Here is a 23,330-nt window from a genome sequence, read left to right on the forward strand (position 1 = left end):
CTTACCTAATGGATATAACGATTTTCTACTTTCTGTAACAGTTTATTGCAAATTAAAAATAAGACTAAAATATGAATCTCCAGTGTTGCTAGAAATTAGGTTATGTTGGTTGATATGTCTGTATCCCTTTTGTGTGCAAATTGTCAGCTTAAAAATACTTTTGATTGTGAAATAATATGTGTGCATCTTTCTTCATTAGAAATGGGAATGGAGTTTTTATCTCTGATATTGTCAAAGGGGGAGCTGCTGACCTTGATGGGCGACTTATTCAAGGGGATCAGATCTTATCTGTTAATGGAGAGAATGTAAGACATGCTTCCCAAGAGATAGTTGCCACCATTCTTAAGGTGAGTACATTTTATATTCTTGAGTACTAACCAATGTTTGCAAGCAGCCTGAAGCATATATCCCGCTCTTTATAAAAAGTAAAGTATATTGTCATTTCAATTTTATCTATTTGATATTTCTTGAATGCCAAGATCTTGCACTTAGCATTGAGTTGGACCTGATGGTCCATGAGGCCACTTCTAGCTCTATGATTTTTTTTTCAAAGGTCCTACTGTGTGCTTACCTATAAGTGAGTGAGGTTGCTGCACATGAGAGACTTCTGTGGTAGTGACACCATAGTTATGGAGCTCTCCTCATAATTATAAGTATTGCCCCTTCAAAAGCGGGTCTTGGAAACCTTTTTCTTCGAAGTTGTATTTCCTTAAAGGTATAAATAACTTGTGTGAGGCAAAGAAGCTTGCTTATAATTCTACACCTCCCTTAAATATTCTGAATATATCTTTGTAGCATTCTTGCAGTCCTGAAAAGCAGTTCAAGTACACTTTGAAATAAAAGAGAGAAATAAATATAGAGAGAGTTAATGAGTGGTTAAGTTGTCTGTAAATCAATTGCATCAAAAATGTAAAATTTAGGCATTTATTTTAGATATATATTTATCTTGAAATATTTGATAATGTAAGAAATTATTTAGAAGAGTTTGTATATTTCCCCTCTAATACTATTTCTGCCATAAAAGCATTCCAGGTATCAAAGAGTAAAAGCAGAGATGCTTCAGCTGGTAGATTTTTTAATATTTATATGTGTTGGAGGCAGAAAGATTTGCTGAATCCACAGTTTTGAATGTTGTACTTGTACGGTTTAATTTCAGTGGCATAATGTAAAAATTCTGCTCATAGAAATATAGGCTAGGATTCTTTCTGCACCACTGAGATTTTCTTAATGCTCTTGTTCTTCTGCAGGTAGGGGTTGTTTGACATAAAGAGATAATGGTACAGTCCATTGATAGTTGTATCCAGGTTTTTTTTATGAAATCGAAAGTTGCCTCTTGTTCTTCTGGGAAAGTGTTCCACTTTCTTGCTTTAAGTTTCATATGTTTGGTTAATTGCAATATTGCTAAAGATTATTTGATAAAGAAAACCGTGAAATAAATGTGAATTAAATACTTTCCGAGATATCTTTTTCAAATAATCAATATATTATATCGTAGTTGTAGTCTATTCAGCCTTGTGATTTTTTAAAAAATATCCACTGTATGTCTAGTAAAAGGAAAACTTTCTATCAAGATGTAAATACTGTATGCTGTGTATTTTTGTCACATGCTAAGTGTGCTCAAGGGCTTGTACAGTTGGAAATCGGACGACTGAAAGCTGGTTCTTGGCCGTCATCACGAAAAACATCCCAACACAGCCAGGTTTGTACCAAATGATGCATTCATAAGAAAAACAAAATCATTGGTTTGTGGTGATTTGGCTTGTGATTGTAACCATTAAACTTTAGAATTCAGCTACAGCCATAATTCAGATGATTTCAAATTGATGTGGTTGGGGCCCTGGAGCATTCCTGAATATGGTCCCCTTCACATCTGCCAGCTATTCTAGGATCAGTGTCATAGAAATTAGAGTAGACAGAAATGCAAATGTGTGAAGCTATTTCCATCCCTGAAATTTCAGTGAGATTAGTCGTCTGATTCCATGCTGTTTATTCAGTCATTTAAGTACCAAAATGATGGTGACAACAGAAACACTGGGAAAAATGACTGAGGTTGAAAAGGGAACAAGCAACACTTTCTTCCCTCATCAGTGAGAAGCCTGGAGCAATTGTATCAACTGAACCATTTATAATATGGCCCTGAATATTGATCCAATATTTTTGGTGACCAAAAAGACTCTTGTTGATTGAATGCTTCCATGCTGAGAGACAGAAAATGGCCTGAAATCCTATTTAGTTATATTATCAAGCTTTGGTTTTGAGATGGACTTTTGATTGAATAAGGCTGATTTTTTTTTTTTAAATGAATCTGGAAGGTGCTGGTTTGATCTATGGTTTGCATGGCTACTTATTATATGATAAAATTAAAGTAAACCTGGAGTTTAATAATCATTTTATAAGAAAATCACTTCTAAATGTATGGCAGAAAATAAAGGTTAATTGGTTTCCAAAAATACCACTGTGGACATCCATTAATGAAACATTGTTCAAGAATGAGAAAATGTCTTGTGAATGCTGGCCAATCTATGAAGATATAACAATGCTGGATGGAGAGCAAAGAAGACTAAAAACAGAATTAGAACTTTTCAATGATGGCTATAAATGCAACTGGTTTTTATATAGACGTATAAAAGAAAGATTTAAGACAGATGAAAAACTTCAAGGGATGGGAAATGGTGAAATGAAATTTAAAAAAAATTAAAGAAGAAGATACACATGAAATTTCTCATTTTTATAAATTATTGCTCAAATATACCCCGAATTATGGTATAAAAGAGAATATGATAAAAATGCAATTTAGATGGCACTTAACCCCTTATATTTTGGCAAAAATGAATAAGAAGTGTAAAAATATTTGTTGGAAGTGTGAAAAGGAGGTTGGCACATATTATCATTGCTGGTGGACATGTAAAAAGGCACGAGATTTTTGGACACATATTCATACCGTTATTGTAGAGATATTAAAGACAACTATAAATAAGGATCCCAAGTTATAATTCTTAAGTATGATTGAACAAGAACAAGTTGAAAGAAAATATGGAAATCTTATACGTATTTTACATGATTTCTGCTGCTAAAACATTATACGCATATAACTGAAAAAATATTTAAAAAACCAACTATTGGCCATTGCATATACAAGCTTTATGACTACAGTATATGGGAATGGACAACATAACTTTGCTCATAAAAGGGAAATCAAAGGAAGAATTTTTTAAAACATGGGAACCTTTTGTAAATTATATGAAGGTTACAAAGGGGAATTATACAGCAATTGCGTTTGAAGAGTAAAAGGTCTATAATCAATACACAGAAATAATAATTGGTTGAGGAATGGTTCAGAACTGTCACGATGGGTTAGCGAGGATTGTAAATATATGATAGAAGACTAATGGAAAATTTATTTTCATTAAATTCATTGCGAGTAAGCCGATCTAAGACTTAACGGTAGTTGAGAAATAAGATTAAATATCAAGCTGGAGAGATACATAAGGGAAGTAAATTTATATAAGATGTTATAAATGCCATACATCTGTCAGTTATAACGATCAAGAAAATATTATGTACACAGCTGGAGGATGTATGATAATTTCAAAAATGTTTTTTTAATTTTTTTATTTTAAAAATAGTCAATAAAGAATATAATTGAGAAAAAAAGAAATATATACTTTTAGAATATATGGCAATTATTTGTAGAAAAAAGGCCAAAACGCACTGCAGAAATAATCTAGTTTGAGACTGCTTTAACTGCCTCAATTCAGTGCTAGGAAATGCTGGTAACTGTAGTTTGTTGTGGAGCCAGAGTGCTCTGACAGAGAAGCTAAATGTTTCACAAAACTACCATTCCCAGAATTCCCTCATATTAAATCAGGGCAGTTAAAGTGGTCTCAAGCTGGATTATTTCTCCAGTGTGTTTTGGGTCAAAATTCATTATTTCACACTGTGAGCCCTCCTTATACACAGACTTGCCATCCGTGGATTTGAGCATCTGCGGGTGGCAAGCGGGGGGGGGGGGGGGGGGGGGGGAAAGAGGAGGGGAAATGGGCAGCATGTCAGGAGGAGGAGGAAGGTGCAGCATGAGGAAGAGGAGAAAGAAGAAGACCTGGCACAAGGGAAAGGAGGAGGAAGGCACAGCACGAGGTGGGAGGAGGAGGAAGGCAAAAGACATGTGGGAGGAGGAGGAGAAAGGTGCACTGAGGCAGGAGGAGGAAGAGGAAGGCATAGTGCAGTGGGAGGTGGGAAAAGGAGGAGGAGGAGGAAGCAGCTCCTCCAAATTGCCATTGTTGCCAATGGTGGGGTGGCCACGCCACCATTGAAGTAAATGGGACTTGAACATACATGGATTTTGGCATTTGTGGTGGTGGGGGTCCGGAACGGATCCTCCATGGATAACGAGGGCCCACTATACATTCCTTTTTGCATTTGTCTTGCTTTTTAGCCTTAGAACCCATATGATGGCTAATAATGTACATGAGAAAGAAGTGAAAAAAGTCATTGTATTATCCACATCAACATACAGCAAGAATAAGTAAAAGGGTTAAACTAGTCTGAGCTAGAATTTCACAGGAAGTTTATGGATATTACCAGATGGAGGATCTGTCATGCTACCAGTTAGAAGGCACTACCTGTTCCGTCTTTCTCTCCTTAATGTGTTTTCCATTATAAAAAAGGATAGAGACTAAAGCAGTGAGATGATAATCAAGGGTTACAAACACTGCTTGGAGTTGTTTTGGGGTGAGTGGGTTAGGGACTACTACTCCAGGATTTCTAAGACAAGCTGGCCAAGAGATTATAGAAGTAGCTGTTAAACATTTTTTCCAAGTTATGGTTACAAATGTGGGATGACATTATCCTATGATGTCCCCATAAAAGTCAGTAGACAAATGACAGCATGATAAAAAGCCTGACCTGGATCTTTAACCATTTCTCCACTGTTCTTCCTTCCTTCTGATGCCACTGTCCAGTCTCCAAACATGTGTGATGTCTTGATTTCCCTGAACTATTACACTGATTAGTTGCTTGGTCAACAAATGTATTATTTCTTTGCCTTCTTCCCTGCTGGTCTCTTGAGTGTTCTGGGAAGCTCAGGGCTACTGCTAATGAATTCTCTGTATACCCTGCACATTCTGGCAACATTTCATTGGCACTTTGTGGCCTAAAAAAATCAATTTTACCTAGAGGAGATGGCTGTTTTGCTAGACACAACCTTTGAACAACTGAGACTTGGCAGCTGAGACCCAGATATGAAAGAATTAAATGTTTTAAAGAAATACGTGTATTGTCTATCACACATATGATTTCTAGTCTGTCAAAGCTTTACCTGAGGTTTAGAGGGGGGGGAGGAGGAAAGGTATTAAATGAACTCCCATGTGTTTGGTTTAGTAAGCCAAACAGCATTATGTTGTGTATCTATGTATATTTTGAATCTCGTTTAAATGCAGATACAGTATTGGCAATTATTTTGCTTCCTCTTTAATATCTATAGCTCTCTGGGAGAGTTCTTAAAACACATCTTTGTCACTGCTTTTAGAAGTATGTCCAGTTATACAGCAAGGAAGGCTTGCAGGTCTTGATTCTGAACTGTTTACAGATACCAAAAGAAATTTCCAAAGTAATCAATTTGGTTTTCTGTAATCCACTGTATATGTGATTGCTTTGGAAAACTTTGATACAAAATACAAGGTGTTGGTTTTTCCCTTGAACCTTACTGGTATTCCTCATTTACAGATAAGCCAACACAGTGTTCATAGCCACTTTCACCCTACATTTGCTCCAGTTATCTCCACTCTGCAGAATTTTGTCAGCACTAAGAGGTCATCTACTGATTCCTTTCACAAAAGCTCAGGTATGGGACAGCATGTGCAGTTATTAACCTTCAGAATTATAGTGGAAGTTTGATTCCAATATGTATTGACACATACCTCTCAAAACTGACAAAAATATTTGATAATGAAAAGGAAAAAAAAACATACTTGCAGTAGACTCACAGAATCAATAGGAATTTGGTAAGCTACCACTTTATAACTTCTGTTGATTCTATGGGTCTGTGCTAGTTGTGACTACCATTTGTGTTTTTCTTCAGCTCAGAAAACCCAAATATTTTTCTTCAACCTATAACAAGGAAGGACTGCTTAGTAATAATAATGCTTGTATATGTGAAAGCAGATCCAAAGGAGCATTTGCTCCAAAGACCCATACTGTCATAGCCCAATATGCAAAGAGATCTTGTAGCATGAGCTTTTCTAGACTTGAGTCTACTTCCTCAAAGCTCATGCTACCAACTTCTCTCTTTCAGTTATTATCAAACCTGCTACAAGATCCCTTTGCATGCTGATCTTCCTGTGTCTTTGAATTCTACTATCACAACAAGCAGAGATTTTGAACTTTGAAGGCACCAACAGTTTCTTATCTCAATTAAGGAAGCTGTTATCTGGCAGTGGAATATGGTATGGGTTAAGAGATTTTCATATACTATGTATTAGCTTTTTTTTCCAGCTATTCCTGTTGCCTACATATTGGCTCCAGTCTATTTGACATGGTCCATATCATTTATGAAACCACTTGCCAAAACTGATTGCTACCCACTAATTTTACCCACTAATGTAATAGTGTGTTGATCTATTCCTTTCTACCTGCTGAAAAAAATAAGTAACTTAATTTTCAAATAATAAGGAGTTTTTTCCATTTACAAGCAGTTGATTCTAACCATATTTATTTATAGACATAGTGAAGTAGCATGGTATTAATCCTAACAGTGATTAATCTGATGAAGCAAAAATATATTGAGTGAAATCAGTATTATATGAGCACCTGTGAACTAAGGTGTACTATAATAATCCTGTGTGTTTTATTAATTTGGTAAACTAATCCAAGAAAGCTACCATGGTGTAGTGGTTTGAGTATTGAATTATGACTCTAGAGACCAGGATTTGAATCCTCACTCAGCCATGAAAACCCACTGGGTGACCTTGATCAAGTCACACACTCTCAGCCTCAGAGGAAGGCAAAGGCAAATCATCTCTAAACAAATTCTGCCAAGAAAATCCTGTGACAGGTTTGCCTTAGGGTCATCATAAATCAGAAATGACCTGAAGGCACATCACCACCACCACCACCACCACAACAACAACAACCTAATCTGTGTATTAATTTGCACTTTGGCAGCCCATGGCTTAAAGAGTAAAGTGTCAAGACTGCAGTAAAGCACTTGGTTTATTGAGACATAATACCTGAAAGCCATATCTGATCCTTTTATAAAGCAGAGGTTGGGCAAAGAGCAGCACTCTTGATGTTGTCTGCCTGCAATTCTTAGGATTCCTTACCATTGGCTGTATTGGCTGGGGCTGATGGGAGATGTAGTCCAACAATATCTGGATGGTTGCCCTTTATAATAAAGCAGTCAACAAAAAGAATATAAATTTTATATGATATCATGAGATTGTTATGATTTTCATATATCTATATGTGTAACTAGAAATTGTGGTCTCCTTATGCTATTATATATCAAGTATATAAATTGTTTATTTCCTTATTAGTTGGAGCAGACATGAACCCAAGGACTGTGGAAATAGCAAGGGTCAGTGACTTCTTTTTCTCATGTTCTCAGACCATTTCACCCTTATTACAAGTGAAAGGCTTTACCTTTCTTCCAATGTGTAAACATACTGTATATATTCATGTATCAGTCTAGAAATTTAGGTCAAAAAATTGACTCCAAAAACCTGAGTTGCCTTATCCATGGGTCAATGTAAATGTGTGTGTGTGGTGAAAGGCACTGACCCTCTTCCACTTTCTCAGACATCCAGACTTTGGTATGTGTGCACAAATAGTTATGCCTGCTGGAATTTTGAAAGTTCTTTGGCATTGTTTTCCTTTACTTTGTCATTTACATCCTTCATTACATATGCCTAAGTTTTACACTCAACTTATCCACTGGTCATATCAAAATCCTGAATTTTGGCCCCAAAACATGACCTCAACTTATATATCAGGTCGATTTATAGTCAAGTACATACGGTATAATTAACATTTGATGAGGGGTTTGCTCTTCACATTTTTCTTTATTGCTGTATTCTTGAGGCCTTTGCATGTGAGTGACATATTCTCAGGGCAAATTGCATGCAGTCATGCCATTATTTTACCTCAACTTTCCATAGAAGTTGCAGATTCTGTAGATACATATGGCAATGGGTAAATGTGTTCCATCCAAAGAGACCAGTGACATATTATATACTTGCTTTCGAATAGACTATCCACACACGATCCACATGTATACAAGGGTTTTTCCTTAGATTTGATTCTTGCTAAAAACAATATTATAAATAGTAGTAAAGGAATGTTTTAATAGATGGAACACTTTGAATGAAGCTCAGGGAACGGGACATTACACCAGGAATAGTCAACCTCTGAGTGCCTAGGGATCAGTTTTGAGTGCCCAAGTCCAACCACAGGCCCCACCAACTCTAAAAAGTAAAACCAGAAGTGGCCAGAAATCAGTTTCTTTTTGGGAGAATTGGGAGCAAAACAAGGCACAGGAAAGCACTGCCTCTAAATTTTAAGGATAGATGTATACCTCAGTTAATTAAATAGATGTGTTCCTGGCATAACTTCTTTAACAGAGAATTTGGTACCAGAGGCAAAAAGAATATTGAAAGAATAGGGATAGGTTCCTATACAACAAAAGAAGAGGAGGAGGAGCAGGAAGAGGAAGAGCAGCAGCAGTAGTTCTAAATGTTTCATCAAAGTTTTTATTCAGAACTAAAAATACATATGTGAAATAAAATAATCAGGTCAGGTAAGCCTTGCATAAGAAAATAATAATAGTTCGAATCTTCTAGAGACTACCTGAAGGCTTCATCCATGACATTTTTTTCACTAGTCCCCATTTTTCTTACGATTTCCTTTTTGGTGGCTAAATACATTTATGCTTTTTTCACCCCATGTGCTGGACTGGATGGTGAGGCCAATCTGTCCTTTTCTCTGTCTTGCTGTTCTTGCATGCTCAGTAAGGGATTCAGAAGGCAGCTGCTTTTTACCCTGTCTGTTATAGGCATGAACACACAGCTACAGCAGGATTGTCTAAAGAATAATCCCATGCTTTATCACATTGTTTACTGCAGAAAACTGCTGTACCCTGACTCCACAAGTCTGTTTCTTCAACCTCCTCCATCAATCTTCCAATGCTAATGCTCCTAAAAAATGTTCAGCTAGACAGAGAATAAGGAAGGTGTAAATGGATGATGGATGGATGTAAAAAGACTGCAAAATGAAGTTTCACTGTCAGAAACTTTGTTAACTGAGATGTGCTTGTCTTGGAGGCATCTAGGAACAGTAATTCTGGTCTTTTGATCCAAGACAGTACCTAGGAGCTATTATGGGACCAAGAAGGACCCAAAGACTACAAAAATGTTCCAGGGGCTGCATGATTCCCATCTCTAGAAGACTTCTCAAATGACTAATTCAGGGATGGGAAATGTCATCTCCAGTTACTTTACTTGTTTAAGTCAATGGAAATTGCAGTAGACAACCTAGTCCACACCCTTGAGTCTACCTGTCACACTTTTGTTATGTATTTTGAACTGTATCAAAGCAAGTGGTTCTGACAATGATCTCTCTGTTAAGGGTCCACATGATGCTCTTGGTATCAGTATAGCTGGTGGAAAGGGAAGCCCACTGGGAGACATTCCAATCTTCATTGCCATGATTCAAGCCAGTGGAGTAGCAGCACGTACACATAAGCTCAAAGTAAGTGAAAAGAGGAAAGGAGGAATGTTTTCTCTATATATATAGCTCCCCCCCCCCACTGTTTCTGTTCTCCCTGAAGAGAATATAATATTTTTGTTTGAAGGATTATATTATGTTGGTTAGATATTCTCATAGATGCTTCCACATCCATTCTCAGCACTGAAGGGGGCTTCTTTTTCCCTTCTGATTAACAATAACAACACCTTTCTTTACTTTGTGACTGACTTCATTAACTGCACTTGAGGAAAGCTGTGCTTTAATATACTCTTATGTCTTGAATCAAGGCCATCCACCAAATAATATCCTTTCATCTGCCACTAGCATGAGCCTGGACTTTTGTAGATGGGAGGCAGCAGGGGGTACCAGGGATCTCTAGGTAGCCTTAGGAGAAAATCTTGCCCGAAGCCCAAGGACAGCTATTGCTAGTCAGTGTTTACAACACTGAACCAATGGTGTAATTCACTATACAGCAGCTTCCAGTGTTCCTGCAGGTAATTTGTGCACCAGGGAGCTCCACATATGAGCCACTGCCACAAGGAAAATCCCTGTCATGTGTTACCATCAGCTATGCCCTAGTAAATAACAGGAAAATAGACAATCATGCCAGCTGGTGTTAAATGATGGGCAGATTCACATGAAAATAGGGCTAGTCTTTCAGCTAGTTCATTTCCAAACTCTTCAGAGTTTTAAAGATTTAGAGTTGGCTGCTAGCTATAGCCAGCACCTTGTGTGGCATTGTAGATCACTTTTCCCATCAAAATTTTGCTTGCAGTATTTCCCAGCTGTTGAAGTTTCTGAATGGTTTTCAAGAGAAGCCCCATGTATAGTATGAAACAAGATGAACTATGAAACTAATGCATATGGAATCAAGGGCCAATCTAACTCTATCCTAAACAGTGTTCTAGCTGAATCCAGAGAAGAACATTCCTAGTATTTTGTAGTAGGTAGGCTGCCACTTCTAGGAAAAGTGCTTTGTTTTCAATATGAAGAACACTCATTGAGCAGCGGAGGTACAAATTGGCTTTCTGTAACTGAGCAAGGTGGCTAGCAATACCAACATTGCAAGAAATGTTGAACACTCTTTCTATTTTCCTTAATGCTGACAATTTTTCTGTTTCAACCCCCCCCCTTTTTTTTTTTTTTTAGGTTGGTGATCGAATTGTCAGTATTAATGGACATCCATTGGATGGGCTATCTCACGCTGATGCAGTTAATCTGTTGAAGAATGCTTTTGGGAGCATTATCCTGCAGGTAGGATGATAAATCTAACATGCAGCTGCATAAGGATAGATAAATGGAGTTTTTAAGGGAAGATAGAGCATCACTAGCATAAGACATCACAGCACGGCAGGGTCCTTGCGGGTGTGAATTATGCAAGATGAAAGCAAGAAATTATTCCATTCAAGAGGCTTTATTCTTGCCTATACAGGCTCTGAGCATGATTGTGTAAAATCATAACAAGGAGGAGAAATGACCTTGCTGCACATGAAAAATCATCAGTGCTTTTGGTTTCTGTTACTTCAGAAGCAAAAACTGTTTTCCTTTTTTTGGTACATAGCTTTGGTTGAGCTGTTCATCATCTTAACCTACTTATACTTGAGAGAGAGAGAGTGAGAGAGAGAATGTCATTGCTCTAGAATTATAGATGGCTGGTTATCCCTTAACTTGGGAGGACGTAAAGAATATGTGTTTCAGAGTAAGATATTCTCCTTTTCTGTTTGTAAACTGGAAGGCACTTATTTTCTTAGAAGATTTAGAGAAAGTGAAAACTGGCTAGCTGAAAAAGAATAGGACTGACCTTCATAAAGCATAATTTTCATCACAGGTCATCTTTTATTACAGTGATGTAATGTTTCTCTAGAGTGCCCAGAACTTTTGGGAGGGAAAGCTGGGCAAAAATAAATGAGACCAAACAAAAATCAGCACATTTGTGTCCCATTAATTTCATTAATATTTCTGCAGGACAGAGATAGATAACATGCTTGGTCACCTCATTCAGAATCAATGAGATTTAAAGGTATTTAACATGAATTGTTTCATATTCAAAGCTAAACTAGGGGTTCACTTAGTTGAATTAGAATCAAAGAGTTTACTGAAATTGCAGGTTGCAAGTCATTAAAAAAATCAAATCAAAGCCATATACATCCTAATTTGAACAAATAAGATACCCATTATGTGGGTGCAAGTTGACATAATGTGTTTTTGTCAGTTTTATTGGTTATGTTTATATCCTACCCTTCTTGCAGTGACATAACAGCTCTCATCTTTCTCACATTTTCTGTACAACACAGAGAGGTAGGTCAGCCTGAGAGAATCACAGGACCAAAGCCAGACAGTGACTTGTGTGGCTCAGTGAGAACATTCATCTCCAAAGTCCCACATAGTTGCCTAACTAATACACAACATCACACTGTCTATTTATCATCTTCTTTTGCTTGTCACATATCTGGATACACTTTCTAAGTCTTTGAGGTGGGCTAATATATCTGCATCTCATCACTTCTCTGATGGTGTCATGGAATGCATCAACAATGACAGGTCATTTCCTTATCCTTCCAGTGCCTCTGTTGTGCCTTTTACCTCTGTTTGATAGACTGCAACATCTGGCTATGCTGATGGTAGGGGATGATGCTGGGGGGGGGGGAAGGGTAGGAATCCATCTAGTGTTATCCCAGAATGGTGTTTCATAGTAACTTCCACTATTCCAGTATCACCATGCAACCACAGTAAGTTCCACTATTCCAGTATCACCGTGCAGGATTAGAAAACTATGTATGAACTAACCAGTTTTGCAGATAACATGTGCTCTCTTCCATTTTCTGTGGATTAACAGTGCTTCATATGCTCCATTCATCAACTGGAATATGTTGAAAATATAAAATTAGTTAAAACTATAGCATTAAACAATAATATTAATTTTTTAGAAAGTGCATGTGCAGCTTGTTATGGATGTTAATACATGTCCTCCCTTGTCAACCCCTATGTACAGGTTACAAAAATGCCATGAATGCAACATTGTAATACTGTACTACTATGAATGGAGCCTTGATGCACTCATGGGCTTCCCTTTTTACATGGTGATTTAATGAACACAGTTTGTTCATGGTGGTAATGTAAAAAGTGGAATGGGAAGGAAAATTTGGTAAATATAAATAGATAACCATCTGAACAAAATACAAAAATAACAGACAGAAGGATGACAGGTAACTAATAGACTGGCACTGCTTCAAAAAAAGTACATGTGGGATTTTACACTTCAACATTGAGAACAATTTGACCAGGGACAATTTCTGACAGTTCACTGATACTCCGGGTGATGATTTTCCAAACCTAAATGACATTGGCATTCATGGATTCCATGACAGGCATGGGCCTATCCCAATTGGTTTCCAGGCCAACCCATTGCGCAGGTCATACCCTCGATGCGGTCTTTAGTATGGAGCAGGAATATCCATGGGTGGAAGTAACTAGTACCACCAAACTGTCGTGGACGGATTATTTCCTGGTCAAGGCTGAACTAAGAGCCAAAGTCCGACCTGTTGGGGGTTGAGGACCCATTAGAATGGTCCGCCCTTGAAGGTTAATGGAACTAATTGGATTCCAGAAAGCCTTAGAGGGTTCCTTGGTTGGTAATGCCAGTGATTCTGTCAAAGCTTTGGTTAATACCTGGAACACCAACCTCGCCAAGGCTATCGACACAGTTGCTCCCAAGTGTCCTTCCCAATCCGCTTCTAATCGCAAATCATGGTACACTGAAGATCTGAGGAAAATGAAGTGGGTTGGACAACGACTAGAGGGCGACTGGCACAACACTCAACTCTTATCTGACAGAACTCATCATAGGAAATTTATTCATTTCTATAGAGAGGTGATACAGGCAGTGCAGATATCTTTCTCCTCTGCATGTATTGCGCCTGTGGAGTCCCGTCCAGCCGAATTGTGTAGGGTGGTAAGAGAACTAACACAGGTTCCACTTGTGCAAAACCCTTTATTTAACCCAACAACGGCCTGCTGTGATGTTTTTAAGAACTACTTCACAGATAAAATCTCTCAGATAAGGGCAGAATCGACTGATGAGGTGTCCAGTGAACCTGTTAATGAAGTTAAACTAGATCGCTTTGAGTTTGTGAGTACTGATGACGTGGACAAGATCCTTGGAAATGTGAAGAAGACGACATGTCCCCTTGATCCCTGCCCATCATGGCCTTGATGGCATTTCTTAGAGATGTCATCAATGCATCCCTTAGGGAAGGTTGTGTTCCAACTTGCTTAAAGGAGGCGGTTGTTAGACCACTCCTAAAAAAACCTTCCCTGGACCCCCTGGATATGAAGAACTACAGGCCGGTATCCCATCTGCCATTTTTGAGCAAGGTGATCGAGAGGGCTGTCGCCCTTCAACTCCAAGTCATCTTGGATGAAACCGATTATCTAGACCCATTTCAAACCAGCGTCAGGACGGGATATGGGGTGGAGACTGCCATGGTTTCTCTGGCTGATGATCTTCATCTAGGCATTGACAGAGGAAGTGTGACCCTGTTGGTGCTTCTAGACCTTTCAGCGGCCTTCGATACAATAGATCATGACATCCTCTTGGAACGCCTGGGAGAGTTAGGAATCGGTGGCACTGCACTCCAGTGGTTCCAGTCCTTCCTCTCGGGTAGATTCCAGAGGGTGATGCTTGGGGAGAGTCACTCCTCGAAAACGGAGCTTAAATGTGGCATCCCTCAAGGCGCCATACTGTCCCCGATGCTATTCAACATTTATATGAAGCCGCTGGGAGAAATCATTCACAGACAAGAGGCAGGGTGTTATCAGTATGCTGATGACACCCAAATATGCTTCTCCGTGTCCCGATAGCAGCTACGGCGACAAATGGCATTTCTCCCCTCAATCAGTGTTTTGAGGCGGTAATGGGCTGGATTAGGGTTGCCATTCATCAGGACCTCCAAACCGGAACAAATGTAGGACAAAATGTTCAAATGTAGGACACATTTTTTGTGTCCTACATTTGAATAGGAGCCTCTGAGGCTTTCCCTCTGGGCCTGGGCCCCGCCCTTGGAGGGGGCGGAGCCCAAGCAGAGAGGGACTCCTGCCCTTCAGGGAGGCTTTCCCTCTGGGCCTGGGCCCCGCCCTCGGAGGGGGCGGAGCCCAAGCGGAGAGGGACTCCTGCCCTTCAGGGAGGCTTTTCCTCTGGGCCTGGGCCCCGCCCTCGGCGGGGGCGGAGCCCAAGCAGAGAGGGACTCCTCCCTTTCAGGGAGGCTTTCCCTCTGGGCCTGGGCTCTGCCTTTGGCGGGGGCAGAGCCCAAGCGGAGAGGGACTCCTCCCTTTCAGGGAGGCTTTCCCTCTGGGCCTGGGCCCCACCCTCGACAGGGGCAGAGCCCAGGCAGAGAGAGACTCCTCCCCTTCAGGGAGGCTTTCCCTGCAGGCCTGAGCCCAAGCAGCAAGGGAAAGCCTCCCTCAGCTTGCTATATCTCGCCAGGGAGCAGGGGCAATCCCGGGGGCGGGGCCAAACCAGGCTGTGACCATGCGGTCCCGCCCCAAACCGGGAAAGTCCTGCCCTCAGGCGGGATATGGCAAGCCTAGGCTGGATGAGGAAAAACAAACTCAGGCTGAATCCAGACAAAATGGAGGTACTTACAGTAGGAGCCCCCAAAAAAGGTATAGGGTTGCAACCTCCAGTCTTAGATGGGGTCACACTCTCCACAAAGGACTATGTTCGCAGTCTGGGGGTGCTCCTACATCGGTCGCTTCACATGACAAACCAAGTGAATGTGACGATCAGGAGTGCCTGTTATCAGCTCCGGCTGATACGCCAGCTGGAAGTAAAGGACTTATTATTATTATTATTAACCTTTATTTATGAAGCGCTGTAAATTTACACAGCGCTGTACATGCAATATTTTTAGTTAGACGGTTCGACGGTTAGAAACTAGTACATTCACTGGTAACTTCACGATGTGATTTCTGTAATGCGCTCTACATGGAGCTACCCTTGTGCCTAGTCCGGAAACTTCAACTAGTGCAAAATATGGCAGCCAGGCTGGTCACCAGAAAAACTAGGAGTGTCCGAATAACACCTGTCCTAAAATCTCTTCATTGACTGGCTATTAGTTTCCGGACACAGTACGAGGTGTTGGTTATAACCTTTAAAGCCCTACATGGCTTGGGTCCAACCTGTTTGAGGGATCGCCTACTCCCATATAATCCGCCCCGCACATCCAGGTCATCTGGGAGGAATCTATTATAGCCTTTAAAAACCAGAAGAACTGCTACCTCCCAGAGGGCCTTCTCTGCAGTTGCTCCCAAACTATGGAACGGCCTGCTGGACGAGATCTGTCAAACTGCCAGCTTAGACAGCTTTTAAAAAGCTGTCAAGACGGATCTCTTCTGGCAGGCCTTTCCTGAATAAAAGTGTCCGGCCACAGAATGATCGCCCCTCATATCATGTATTAGCCCACCACTCTGTCCTAGTTATATTTTTATTGTGTTATTAATAGATATTTTAATTTCCAATTTTAATTGTATCATGTTTAATCCTGTTTTGATGGGGGGGGGGGAATTTGGGACATACTGTTGAACATGGATATTTTAATGTGTTGTGAGCCACTTTGATTGTCTCATCACAGAAAAGCAGGATAAAAATAAAAGTTTATTATTTTTTTATTATAATTGCCAAACTTATAATTGCAATGGCAAATCATATATCTGATAGTGTAAATAAATACAAATCATATATCTGATAGTGTAGTGAAGTATTAGAATTTCTCCTAATAAATTTGAATCCATAAATATTGTCAAGATTACTACCTTCTTAGGGTCGCCATGAAACAAAAGGGAAAGTCTTCAGGAGACATCAAAGTTTGCAGGAGCACAAAACCATCTCCCTACTATGAAATACCAAAAGCATTACAAAAAATTCCAAGAGTTCTCACCTGACCTCTCCTTCTCCCCACCCATCCACACTACAAACAGCCATAGTCTGTTATACCTTTAGTGTTGTTACTCTTTCACTCCTATAACTGCTAGCTCATGGCTTAAACCTTGTCAGTAGCTACAGAATATAGAACATACATTTGGAGAAGTAAAACAATGTGATGTTAGGAGTGCAACCAGAGGGGGCTCAAGGCAATATGTTTCCAGGAGAAGAGAAACTTACTTATGGTGAGTTTGCTTAGCAAGGTTTCTTCAGAAGAGGTTTGCCATTGTCTTCCTCTCAAACTGCAACACCACAATGGCGTCAACAAAAATTTGCTTACGGAAAATAAAATAAAAGAAGTTTTATGCACTTTTTAATTTCTCATTTGAATTTCCTTAATCCACTTTTAAACTTGGTGTTTTATATACTCTCAACTTTCTTAAAAAATGGTGTGAGGGTCATTTTATAACATGTTCTGTTTACATCCTTGCATCATTATCAAATATATCAGTAGATGTGGAATGCAATGTGGAAGTAATGGAGAGGAAATAATTATATTTCATTTTAAACAACTGTTCTTTTCATTGGCCGAGTGATGAATTTACGTAATAGAAGTGAACTCATTCTATCAATCTGATAATCATGAGTGACACATCATTAAGTAATTCTATTATCAGTTACACCACCTCATGGTAGCTGGATATGAAAGGTCAGATAATTGTATCCGCTCGTGTGGAAAGGCTTATTGTCGATATGTCCTGGGCAGGATGGAAAAGGAGTTTGTTAATGCTGTTTGCAAATAGGAGATTAGGATCCCAAGGGTACATTTCATCCCTCCTGGCTGTTTGGATGTTGCTATTTAATTTAATCTGCTGTCTGCAGGTGTAGTAATGAGATAAGGGGAATCTTTTTTGCAAGGTTGTTGAACTTTGATGTGTTCTTATTGCCAATTGCAGATTGGTGAATATAGATATGCTTTCCTGGCAGGGCATAGTTTGGTTCTCTTTTGGGGAGAAAGTAGAATTTCAGCAGTTTTGCAGTTCTTCCATCCTACTGGACAACCACAGTATTCTTTCTAATATTAGTGTTGGAACAGGCATATCACATATTATCTGACATTTAGTGAACTAGACCGTTATTTTAAAGACTGTGTTGTTGTTGCTGTTGTTGTTAACCACCCTCAAGTCAACCTCAAATGTGGATGAGACATCTCCAAGACCTCTTATCCTCCACTACTCTTCCCAGTTTCTGCAAATTCATACCTGTGACCTCCTTAATTGAGCCAATCCATTTAACATGTAGTCTTCCTCTCTTCCTAATTCCCTCCACTTTTCCCATTATTATTGCCTTTTCTAATGAGTCATGTCTTCTCATGATGTGACCAAAGTACGACAGCCTAGTCATTTTTGCCTCAAGGAAAATTTCAGGCTTTCAACACCTATTTGTTCTTTTTGCTGTTCATGATATCCTCAGCACTCTTTAGCACCACATCTCAAATTAATTTATTTTCTTTTTGTCTATTTTCTTAATTGCCCAGCTCTCGCATCCATACATGATAATGGGGAATGCAATAGCTTATATGATTCTGACTTTTGTGCTTAGTTATATAGCTTTGCTCTTAAGGACTTTTTCTAGTTCTTTTATAGCTGCCCTCCGCATTCTTAGTGTTCTTCACCGGTCTGATCTATGTCTGATCCCAGATGTAGGAATTCTTCTAGTATTTCTATTTCCTCATTGTCTAGATTGAACTTGTGAAGATCATCCGTGGTCATTATTTTTGTTTTCTTTATGTTTAAAGCCTGCCTTTGCACTTTCTTCCTTGACCTATCTCAGTAGGTCTCCAATGTTTTCTGTTAATAGAATGGTGTTGTCTGCATATCTTAGATTATTGATGTTCCTTCCTCCTACTTTCACTCCTCCTTTTGTGTCCAAGCCCTCTCTTCATATAATATGTTCTGCATACAAATTGAAAAGATAGGGTGAAATGATGAATCCTTGTCTAACCCCTTTGCCAATTGGGAACCATTCTGTTTCTCCATGTTCTGTTCTAACCATTGCCTCTTCTCCTGAGATTCCTCATCAGGATTATTAGATATGTTTAATAATAATAATAATAATAATAATAATAATAATAATAATAATGTGTTTAATAATGTCCTTAAGGGTGTTCCCCTAGCCTTTCATGATCTATGCAATCAAAGGCTTTGCTATAAAGAACATGCTGATTTTCTTTTGGAATTCCTCGGTGTGCCATTAGCCATTCTATGTTTGCAATGTGGTCCCTAGTGCTTCTTCCTCCTCTGAACCCCACTTGGACCTCTAGGATTTCTCTCTCTATGTATGGTTGGAGTCTATGTTGCAGAATTTTGAGCATGATTTTGCTTGCATGAGAGATTAGTGCTATGATCCTACAGTTGCTGTTGTCTTTTGTGTTTCCTTTTTTGTGGATGGGGATGTAAATTGTTCATTTCCAATCTGTTGGCCACCGTGTCATTTTCCATATCTGTTGACATATGTTGATTAAGATTGGAGTTGATTCTGTCAGTGTGAATTGTAGTAATTCGATTTGAATGCCATCTGTTCCAGGTGATTTGTTTTTCCCCATTTCTCTTATTGCAGCTTCTACCTTACTTTTTAGAATTTGTGGCTCATCTTGATATAGTTCTTCATTTCATATATCCTTCATTTTTTTCATTTCTTTTCTGTAGCTTTTCTGTATATTGCCTACAATGTTTCTTTATTCCCTCCTGGTCTTGAATCATATTATTTGTGTCATCATAGAGCATCCCAGTCATTGGTTTGAATGTCCTTTTAAGTTCTCGGATCTTGTGGAAAAGATCTCTTGTTCTTCCTTTTTTTGTTATTGTCTTCAATTTCCATGCATTGATCATTGTAGTAATTCTCTTTGTCTTTTCTCGCTAGTCTTTGTACTCTTGCATTCATGGTTCTAATGTTATTCCTGTCTCCTTTTTGTTTTGCTGTGTTCTCTATGCCCTATTGAATTTATGATTTTGTAAATGATCCTACTGCAGTTAAGAAGATCAAAGCTGAAACACAGTGTTGGGTGTTTCATTTGTTCCAGCTTGAACCAAGTCCTGGAACTGACTCCTCGGCGGGAGGAAATGATACTATCCTTTATTTAATCGCTGATCTGGATGTATTTATTAAATAAGAATACTAAGTATTGTTTCCATTAGAGACTGGAAAGTTTCATGTTGGATCAGCTCAAAGATGAGGCAAACTATTAACCCAGATAATTGACACACCAATAATCATTTTCCTGGGAGCAGCTTTTTAACAGAAAAAATAAGAAATTGCTTGATAGGCTGCCCCCCCAAGAAAATCAGAGATAAAAAGTCTCCTCTCTTTTTTCTCTAATTGCTGACATCTTTGATAGGGAGACAGTTCACAAATGAAAGCAGGGACAAATGTAACCAAGCATCAATGTGGTCAGGATGACAAAGGTTATTAATGAAAAAGGACACCATAAGCTCTAAGAGGCTGCAGCAGTTTGCTTTTGCCTGAGCCTACTAGAATAGAAAGATTCTGTCCCTGCCTTTTCTCTTCTCCCTGCTGAGTTAACTGAGTGCAAACTACTTTGTAGCAATTGAAATAACCTGAATCTCCAGGGGGGTTTTCCCCACCTTTCTCATAAATTGTTAGCTTTACCCTTGTTTTTTTCTCTGTACATTTTCATGTGGAAATGCAAAACAACTCTTAATGTAGGTCCTAAATTATCTTAAATTTTACAATAAAGATGTTACCTGGCTGTACAGTCCGGTGAAAAGGGCCAGCAGCGGGATGGAGTGAGGTTTGTGGCAACCGCACACGGTACACCTCAATTCCACCCCCAAGCTGCCACCATGCTGTCCACCCAACTAGGTAGTGGTGGCATGGGAATGCTCCTGTGGTGCAATGTTTATACACACTGCGCTGAAGAAACGGTAAAAAAAACGCTGCTGCAGAAGCAAGGAAGGCTTTTTGCCTGCTCAAAAAGGAGCGGCATTTTCCCCCCTTCTTTTTGAGCCGACAAAACTCTGGATTGGGGCCATGGTATACAGTTCCTGTGGCCCAGTCTGGTGCACAAAGGGGCAGTGTTAAGCCGCCCCTTTACAGCCATCTGTTTTCACCTTAGAACAGAATGGGTTATGATTCTAATGACCAACTTTGACAGAGAAAGCAAACTAGTAGTACTAAAGAGTGTTCTTCTTCACATCATGAATGATGAGATGAAATATATATATAAAATGAAAGATTTATTATAGGATGGATATTTATAAAGACCAAGTAACTTGCAGAATTGTATAAGTTGTGATTCTGAAAGTGTTGGGCCAAAGAAAACTACATGAGAATATAGTTTTAAAATTTAACTATATAATTAGATATGACCAACTCCAGCCAGTGTTGTCTAGTGGTTTGAGCATTGGAGTATGAGACTCTGGAGACCAGGGTTTGAATCCCAGCTTAGCCATGGCTCAGTCACTGGGTGGCCTTGAGCAAGTCACATACTCTCAGCCTCAAGGGATGGTAATGGAAAACCCGCTCTAGAGAAACTTGCCAGAAAATATTAAGTTCACTTTAGGGTCACCATGAGCGGGAAACGACTGGAAAGCACACAACAGCAAACACCCCAGCCATTACTACTGGGTTTACTGTCTACTAACACTAAACAGTCCCTCAGATTTGGCCTAGAGAACTGACTGATGGTAGATTAGAAAAGAAATGCATGTTGTTGCTGTGTCCCTTCAAGTCGTTTCCACTTTATGGCAGCCCTAAAGTGTACCATGAGTTTTTCTTAGCAAGTTTCTTCAGAGGGGGTTGGCATTACCATCTTGTGAGTCTGAGCAAGTGTGAATTGCCCAAACTCACCCAGTGGGTTTTTTACATGGCTGAGACGGGATTCGAATGCTTGTCTCCAGAGTCGTAGTCCAGTGCTCAAACCACTACACTATGCTTGCTCTCTCAATATCTTCTTTGCTTCCTCTGAAAATAACAGTCTCAACCTGGGGGAAATGGAGCAGATGATGCAGTAGGGGAAAGATAGTACAGAATAAGTAAAGAGTAAGTAAAGAAATACCTGGCTACTTTAAATGGATTCAAGTCTCCAGGATCAGATGAACTTCATCCAAGGGTATTAAAAGAACTGGCAGAAGTAATCTCAGAACCATTATCAATGAGAATTCCTGGGGAACAGGAAAGGTCCCAGCAGACATGTTCAATTCTATCGACAGGTTCAAGTGACAAGTTCAGTTCCAGCAACAATAGTTAAAACTAAACGTGTCACCTCAACTCCATGCCTACAAAGTTTTGAATTCCTATGGACATTCACACACAGTGATTCCTATATAGATCTGTACCTAGACTTTCCACTCTATCCCATGCATCCAAGGAATTAGGCTCAAGTCAACAAAAGCTCATGCTACCAACTTCTCTCTTTCAGTTATTCTCAAAGGTCCTACAAGAACCCTTTGCAAATAGATATAGGATGGGTGAACCTGGCTTGATGGCAATACATGCAAAGGGGCTCTAGCAGTCTTAGTGGACCACAGGCTGAATGTGATCCAGCAATGTGATTTGGCACTAAAAAGCCAATATGATCCAAGGCTGCATCAGGAGTACAGTGTTTAGATTGTGGGATGTAGTAGAATAAACTCTATTCTGCTTTGGTCAAATCTCACCTGCAATATTGTGTCCATTTATGGGCACCACAGTTCAAGAAGGATGTTGACAAGCTGGAGTGTGTCCAGAGGAGGGCAACCAAAATGGTGAAAGGTCTGGAAATCATGCCCTGTGGGGAGCAGTTTAGGCAGCATGGTATGTTTAGATTGGAGAAGAGAAGGTTAAAGGGTGACACGATAGCCCTATTTAAATATTTGAAAGGATGTCCTATTGAGGATGGAGCAAACTTATTTTTTGCTGCTCCAGACACTAGGACACGGAACAATGGATTCAAGCTACAGGAAAAGAGATTCCACCTAAACATTAGGAAGAACTTCCTGATGGTAAAAGCTGTTCAACAGTGGGACACGTTGCCTTGGAGTGTGGTGGAGTTTCCTTTCCTTCAGGGGTGCTCCATGGCAAAGGGTTGGACTGGATGGCCCTTGTGGTCTCTTCCAGCTCTTTGATTCTAATATTCTAAACAGGGTAGATATGCTTCACAAGATTGTATGAAATAACTGATCAGGTTAAACTCACTAATGTAAATATTGAATATTAAAATGCAGTTGTACATTTTTAGAAAGTGGTCTTGGTTTGTCTCCTTCTGCATAGCTATTAACAGAGACTACTATATTTTCTGCTTGATGGGAAAAGTTACAAATGGAAACATTTTGGTTTTGCTTATCTTTATGTCAAACAAAACCATGCACAAAAGCTTAATACTTTCTTGCATTGATTTCCCAAGAGATACGTAAAGTGAATAATACAGGACTTTCCTATTATTGTCAGTGTCTAGAAGAAAGGCCACTGCACATGCATGCATTTACCTAGGGTGCAGTATTATAGGAGAACCACTGTAATGTAGTATTTTGAGTGCTGGACTGTGACTCTGGAGACCAGGGTTCGAATGCCTACTCAGCCATGGAAACCCACTGGGTGACCTTGGGCAAGTCACACTCGCTCAGCTTCAGAGGAAGGCAATGACAAACCCTCTCTAAACAAAGCTTGCCCAGAA

The 23,330-nt window shown here is 39.5% G+C and overlaps 1 protein-coding gene across 1 annotated transcript in view; it reads left to right on the plus strand.

Annotated features, from left to right (window-relative positions):
- The window catches only part of PATJ (PATJ crumbs cell polarity complex component), a 212,377-nt gene that overhangs the window by 178,684 nt on the left and 10,363 nt on the right, over positions 1–23,330 (plus strand). The window contains 6 exon segments of the mRNA XM_042463137.1: positions 200–347; positions 1,613–1,699; positions 5,725–5,842; positions 7,533–7,573; positions 9,619–9,741; positions 10,888–10,992. Coding sequence (XP_042319071.1) covers positions 200–347; positions 1,613–1,699; positions 5,725–5,842; positions 7,533–7,573; positions 9,619–9,741; positions 10,888–10,992 — 622 coding nt within the window.

The sequence above is a fragment of the Sceloporus undulatus genome, chromosome 4 (genome assembly GCF_019175285.1).
Source record: "Sceloporus undulatus isolate JIND9_A2432 ecotype Alabama chromosome 4, SceUnd_v1.1, whole genome shotgun sequence".
Lineage (NCBI taxonomy): Eukaryota > Metazoa > Chordata > Lepidosauria > Squamata > Phrynosomatidae > Sceloporus > Sceloporus undulatus.